At 37.8% G+C, this 7,490-nt stretch overlaps 1 protein-coding gene across 1 annotated transcript; it reads right to left on the reverse strand.

Annotated features, from left to right (window-relative positions):
- Positions 1-1,458: 1,458 nt before the first annotated feature.
- On the reverse strand, positions 1,459-7,087 carry LOC141481175 (uncharacterized). The gene is made up of 2 exons (XM_074172309.1): positions 6,933-7,087; positions 1,459-6,869 (listed from the first exon to the last, which is right to left on the reverse strand). The coding sequence occupies exons 1-2, from the start codon at positions 7,085-7,087 to the stop codon at positions 6,164-6,166; spliced, it is 861 nt and encodes a 286-aa protein (XP_074028410.1). The 3' UTR covers positions 1,459-6,163.
- Positions 7,088-7,490: the final 403 nt, after the last annotated feature.

Below are 7,490 nucleotides of genomic sequence, written 5' to 3' on the forward strand. Positions count from 1 at the left end.
TTCCAAAATATTGAAAATAACGAATGCTCCATATAAACAATATCATCTGAAGAATGGTTTTAAAAATACAAATTCTAAAAAATTTCGTGAAGTCATCAAACCACTATTAGACTCACGACAATATCCAATTAGGAGTAGAAGTAAAATTGGTGGAGCACTCAAACGAGTGAAAATGGAGAAAACATATAATTCTAAACCTGCGAATTATGTGTACTGGAATTCACCGAAAGAGTTAGTTGCTCGCCTACGACTATTGGTAGCATCAAAGTCAGCTGGACATACCGGACATGATAATGAAATAATTTCAATAATTGAAGAATTACGTGAAGAAGGTATAATATATTAATATATATCCATAAGTAATGATCACTGTCACATCATCATTCAATGCAGTAACATTATCACTTTTTTTCTCTTTAATCATATTGAAATAGAATGACTAATGAAGTAAGTGATATCAAACGACAAGTTGTTAATGAATTACATAGACCTGCAAGACGTAATTTTCGTAGAAGAATAACTACCATCAAAGGTTTTGCAGATCTATGGCAAATAGATCTAGCTGAACTACAACCTTATGCAAAAAGTAATGAAGGATACCGATATATACTTGTAGTAATTGATTGTTACTCAAAATATCTATGGACTGTGCCAGTTAAAGATAAAACAGGTAGTACAATAACTAATGCAATGAAATATGTACTGAAGAAAGCCAAATTTTTCCCTAAACATATACAAAGCGATCAAGGGAAAGAATTTTTTAATAGAAGCTTCTCATCTCTCATGCGAGAATATAATATCAATCATTATTCAACATTCAGCACAAAGAAGGCAGCTATAGCAGAAAGAGTGATTCGTACAATAAAGGCATGGCTCTACAAGGAATTTTCGATGAGAGGTCACCACAAATGGCTTGATATTCTTCCAATTATAACTAGTAGATATAATAATAAAGTTCATCGTACAATAGGTATGGCACCCATCAATGTTGATTCAACAACAAAATTGAAATTCAAGGGTATCAATGGAATTGGAGGAAGACAAAGTAAACCCAAATTCCAATTGAATGATATTGTACGTATAAGTAAATACAAAAATATTTTTGAAAAGTCTTACACTGCGAATTTTACCACGGAGCTATTCAAGATTGTTAAAATTAATAAAACCATCCCAACGACTTATAATCTTGAAGATATGAATGAACAGCCGATTAGAGGATGTTTTTACGAAGAAGAGTTATTACGAACCGAGAATCCTGACGTATATCTGATTGAGAAGGTGTTGAAGAGAAGAAAAAATAAAGTATATGTAAAGTGGTTAGGTCTTCCTAGCGAACAAAATTCTTGGATTGATGAATCAAATATGGTTTAAATGTATCTAATAGTGACTTTTATGAATAAAGTAATATTAAAGTTCATTATTGTTTTCATTTCAATTATAAGTATGTGAATTGAAAAATATTGCAGCGGTAAACATTGCCCCAGCCATTCGCAATGTTCTGTGTATACCAAACCAAATTAATTGTATACTCCATTCCCGCTTATATTTTTCAACTCACGATATTGAAAACACATTATCATTCCCAAAACTAATCGCCGTCACTTTGAAATGCAGTATCCAACTCTTTTTGCCAATTATCTCTCACTGATAATGCCGTCTCATAAAGCTTAGTCGACTGCTCAAGCTCAGCCTGAGCTTGCATTCTCGAACGTTGATGGAATTGCTTATCTTTACCTATTTTTGAACGGAGTTCATCAGCATCTTTAGACATTCTAGCCAATTCAACCTTCGCTAATGCAATCTTGGCATCTAATGCTTCAAGAGTTTCATTATTAGCATTAATAGCTCGCTCACTCTTTTCGAGTTCAGCAATAGTCATCTGTGCCTTTACAAGACGGTATTTTGCTTTCCTTTTCATTTCCCCAAACCGATGGAGGGGACTGAAAGAAGATAGCGGTTCAGCTTTCAAATCACTCTTCATTTCTTTAGGAGTACCTTTTGGCTTCCTCTTCGATCTGTCACTTTTCGTTGCGGGTTTTTTCTGTCGCACAACACTTTTGGATTCTTTCTTTTCTTTAAAGTCAGTGACAATCGATGAAGATGCCTTAGTAACCTTCCTCTTGATTGTTCTAGATTTCTTATCAACACCAAGAGGAAGGGTAGATGAAGAGTGTTTGAGTGATGATAATTGCGAAACGATCGGATTTTCAATAATAATTTGTTCATTTGGTTCTGGCACATCTGCAAAGTTAACGAAGTCGTTAATATCAAAATCATTTATCGAATCTTGACTGGATAAATGTAATACTGGAATATTTTCAAAATCAGTCTGATCGATATCAACAAGTGGTGAACCATCTTCAGCAATCAATAGCGGCATAGAGCTCATGATTATTAAGGTCTGAGGAATGATATATGATAGCAATAGAATGTGGATAGGAAAGGTGATGATGTTACTGAGACCTCACCATTTATAGAAGAAAATAAACTAGCGCATGCGCTCTTTCATCAACTGGCACATGCGCTCTCTCACTAAACTATTCACGCATGTAACAATCTTTGTCATTTAAGAGGAAAACTTTGTGTTGCATGCATGTATTTTTAAATGTTAGAAAATAATACAAATAAATTCAAAATATATATATATATATATATATATATATATATATATATATATATATATATATATATATTTATTAATAATAGAGGACAATAACGATAATAAAAAATATAAAATGAAAAATGTTAATATGTCTCTGTGGATGTGGAACGTTCTTTGACTCTATTCCTCAATAGTTGTTGCTCGTGCGTCAAACACCAACATTGAAAAAAATGGATTCTCCTATTGGGGTAGAGTTGACCAACCTTCTCACACAGATCCCAAGTACTTCTACATGCATTGCATACATGATTCCAACAATTCATGGAATATGTATCACAACGCAAACAACGTTGCAGTGAAGTTGGAACGGCAGCACAGGTACCGCAAATATTTCTACAGATACCTATATTGTTAAATATTATAGGTTCGGAACACTTCAGACACTGTAACTGTTGTTGACGATAATCCGATTTTGTTCGCTTCGGTGGATGAGAAGGAGGCGATAGTTGAATCCGCAACACGCAATCACTACACATACCAGTACATGGATTGATTGAATCCTTAGGTCTACTTATTTGACAAAAGTAGCACACAATAGCCCCTGCAATCATCATTGGGTAGACACACACTTTTGGTTTTTCATTCCACTCTTTTGGAAACGGCATTTTACTAATTCGATTAGAAATATTAAGAGATGACTTACAGAAACTCTGAATGCTCTCTCCTACACCTACGATCTCTATTTATACAAATCAACATCATGTGAAAGTATAGTGGGATAACTTCTCCTACTATTCCACTCTAAACGAGTCAAGTGGGAGTCGCATCACCTCCTATATAAGTCGACTTGCAAACCTAGAGTTCATTCATTCACTCTCTACAACTGTGATCAAACAACAACAAGATGAATTCTGCAAAAATAAATGCTGCATTAAATAGAATATCTGCTGTTGATGAAAACAATTGGATAGACGAATCAGATGATGAGGATGTCAATGTTCCGCTAGAGGAAGTGATAGTTGAAGCAGAAGATGTTGGAGTCGATGAAGATGAGATAGACGAAGTTGAAAACGAGGCCAACCAAAGCGACGAAGATGATGACGTGATGGAGTTTGAGAGGGTCATGGATGAAGAAGGAGATGATGAAGGGATAGAAGCTGACACAACTGAAGGCGATGGTGCTTTGAGGATCGGTATGCGAACGCTCAATGTCAGTGAGACACTGGAAGATCCCTTGGATTTGTATTGTGCAATGGATGCATACGTATTGATCAGCACAATAGATGGAGAGAACAAAAAACTATGTTGGTGCTGCTTTCGGTTTTATTCGCATAGAAACAATAATGGAGGGTGGTATGCCCATGTCAACACCCACAACACTGTCTCAATTATGGAAATGGGGCAGAATTGGTGTGAAGCTTGCGAGAGGCCACTAACAAACTTCACCCGAGTATCTACATGTATTATATGTAATAATGTTCAACCTGTGGCACAATAACCGTGGACCTACTGGTCAAAAAAAAAACAACAGCCCTTTTCAGGGCTACATTATTCACACAAACAGTAGTTAGTTGTATTAGTATTCATAGATTATATGACAAATGAATACTTTGACTAATAAAAGTCTAAGTAATTTGTTAGTCTTTGAATATCTATACATTATATGACAAATAAATTACTACTTTGACTGAAAAGTCGATATTTGGAATTTGATAGTCATTGAATATCTATGCATATGATGAGTACTACTTTAAATGAAAGTTGAAGTTGGCATTTTGTCAATCATTGTATGCATATAATGATGAATACTTTTACATACATACATTTTGTTTGAGACTATAATGTTAACAATGGTATGAACCTGTTTCTGTTTGAAAGTATAATGATAGCTCTGAAAAGAGCTATTTTTTTTTATTGTTTCAGTATTCAATTGTAGCCCTGAAAAGGGCTGTTTTTTTTATTAATCCATGCAATGGTATGGACTAATGCTCCTCATCATCATCAGAAACAATGATGATTGTATCATCATCTGTATCTGATGATATACTGATGATGTCATCCTCATAATCATCTGAATCAGACGATATACTAATGGCATCATCATTAGCATAATTATCTAGCTCGTTATCCTCTAGATCGTCTAACTCATTGACATCCATCTCTAACTCTGCCTCTACTTCCTCTTGCATACCTTCTTCCATACGTGCCGGGAAATCATCAGGTAGATCATAGATACGTTGCAGCATTTGTGCAAAATTTGTACTGAAATGATCGAACGTTGAATCTATTCCATGTACCTGGATGGGGCCTGTACTCGTCATAGAACACTCTGGTACACTCATCGGTTCGGTGGTGGAATCAGCACTCGACATTGTGGAAGAATGATATAGAACTGGGATTGATGCTTTATTTATATTGAAAAAAAAAGGAGGGGGTGAAGTGTAAATGTAGAACAATTCAGTGTTTGAAATTCGAAAGCAATAAGAATGACAATTTTCTTGAAATTCTAAGTGATTATTATTATGAGAAACTCTGAGTGATTATTATAAAAAAAACTAATAAGGGAGAGGGAAAAAGACACTGCCCCAACCTCGCAGTGCCTCGTGTACACCAACCAAAAAGTGTGTACTCCGTGGAAGGAAAGGAAAGGAATAGAAAGGATGGGAGAAATGAGGAAACGATTACATATCATCGTCTGAATTCAGGACTTCATCAATCAGGATAGGGGATGGTGGAGGACTATCATCGGACTCATTGTCAGCGTCACCGTCATCATCGTCATCGCTGTCGTCGTCGTCTGTGTTTCCGGACTGTGTATCCCATTCGTAATCATTCCGCCAATCATAGGGATCTGGACAATCCCCATCAGACAGGTCCGCTTGATCGGTTCCAGTAACGTGAAGCACTTGTATCCGATCATCATAAATTATGTCATCATAATTCATCGAGTGAGGTGCCGTCGTGGAGGTAACGAAACCTTCATGGATAGAAGCCCAGTAAGGATGTTGATGCGCTGGGTCACTGTACGGCTCAGTAGTTGAATCAGGTTCCATGTTGAAGGTGGCTGATCAACTGAATATTCCAACAGATAATTCCTACTTTTATACTTTTGAAAGGGAGTGGGGGAGGAGTGGGGAGGAGAGGGGATTAAGTGGGAATGAATTTCAAAAATGACATGAGCTATATTCCATGAAAGAGAAAATTGAAAATACTATATGAATTATATGAAATATACTTATTGATTTCATTATGAAACATATTTTCTTCCCAAGAGATTATTTACAATAGATTAGAGAACACAAAAATTGATGTGAGGTATTTGCATAGAAGAACTTGTAATTGAAATAAAAAAATGAAATAATAATGAGACGAAGTGAAGAAAAATGCTCCAACCATCGCATTGTTCAATGTGTACCAAACCAAAACAATGTACACCCTTAATTTCACTTCTTTTTTTTTATTTTATTTTTATTTCCTAAAATTACAAACATAAACTTAAAACTATCTTAATTAAATATTCCTAACTAACCTAAAACTAATCTTACTACACTTACACTTAATCTATGGGAAAGTTTTTATAAAAGTCACTAACTTTTTATAAGTCTCTATCGAAGAGGTATCTGCTTCACACTTTTTCTCCAGAGATGCATACTTCCGATCTAGTTCGGCTATTTCTTTTTCTGCTTCCCTCCGTCGGTTAACAATTTCAGCCATTTCGCGCTTCCTTTTAACCAACGCGGCCTCACTAGCTCGAGAAGCATGTTCTGCTTCCTTACATCTCTGTAGAAAACTGTCCAACATTTCACTAACCTCTCCGATAGGCTGTCGCACTTGTGGCACTAACACTTCAGGATTCGTCACCGGTGTTGCCAGCATCGGCGAAAGCGGCACCACCGACGGAGTGAATACGATGGGAGCCTCCTCCGATGGGGACAATACAACTGGTGGCTCCTCCGGAGAAGGCGCCCTAGGTTGTTCCACTACTGCTGCGGGTGGTGTGGAGGGCCTTAAGCTGTTTGGAGCGGTCGACCAACTACCTGCATAAGGATTAGTCCTATTGCAAGTAGCTCGGTACTTAGAAATAGGACCAACCTTCGCTGCAGGTCGTTGGCAAACCTTCTTTACAGGCCTGACTTCCTCCTCCTCCTCGAATAAGTCAGGGCTGGTGGATCTGCACCTAACTCGCGAAGTGGATGCCTTCTCCTGCTCTGTCATAGGCATGATGGATGCCACAGCGTTATTTAATTCCTGAGTGTTGGATGCCATTCTGAAAATGTAAAATAATACAAAGTTAGTAGATGTAAAAAATTAAAGTACATTGTTAACTTACTCAAACTTAGCTCCTCGTCGTATAGTACACTGCTTCTGGTTGAGTATGGCTGGACTGCTCTGGATGACTGGAGTTGTCGTACTGAATGTAGAAGAACGTGCTCCTCGGGGTATCAACATCATTGGGAGTGGAGGGAATGAGGTGGGGGCGTGCATGCGCAATGGTTGGAATATGGTGGGGCGAGAAATGGTAGGAAGTGGGCGGGGTGAGCAATGGTGGGAAGAAAGCGGGCCGCGCTCCGCGCGGCTTACGCCCCAATTCGCTACGCTCGCGCCGGTGCGCTTCGCGCGCCGGCGCGAGCGTAATGGGGCCACCCCCACCCGCGCGCTTCGCGCGCCGTGAAACCTAACCTAACCTAACACCTATGACCCTAACCTACAGTATGTATTAATCTAATCTAACCTAACGCGGGAGTAAATTCACCATGTTGGTTCAATTAATACGTCATCTGTTGGTTTTGGTTTTGGTTCTATTATTCTAACATTTGGATCAATGTCCAGTCCTGGATATCCCAGTCCACCTGATGGCCTGACTTTATGGCTTTTCTCCAAAACTTCA

This window comes from Leptinotarsa decemlineata, unplaced genomic scaffold, assembly GCF_025532065.1.
Source record: "Leptinotarsa decemlineata unplaced genomic scaffold, Ldec_3_MD MMD2_tig00000090_RagTag_RagTag, whole genome shotgun sequence".
In the NCBI taxonomy this organism is placed as follows: Eukaryota; Metazoa; Arthropoda; class Insecta; order Coleoptera; family Chrysomelidae; genus Leptinotarsa; species Leptinotarsa decemlineata.

Excerpts from the sequence above, each read along its gene's own strand:
- LOC141481175 (XM_074172309.1), bottom strand. The coding sequence starts at position 7,087 with ATGCACGCCCCCACCTCATTCCCTCCACTCCCAATGATGTTGATACCC. Across the intron at positions 6,870-6,932 it reads CGACGAGGAGCTAAGTTTGA|AATGGCATCCAACACTCAGG; the intron begins GTAAGTTAACAA and ends TTACATTTTCAG.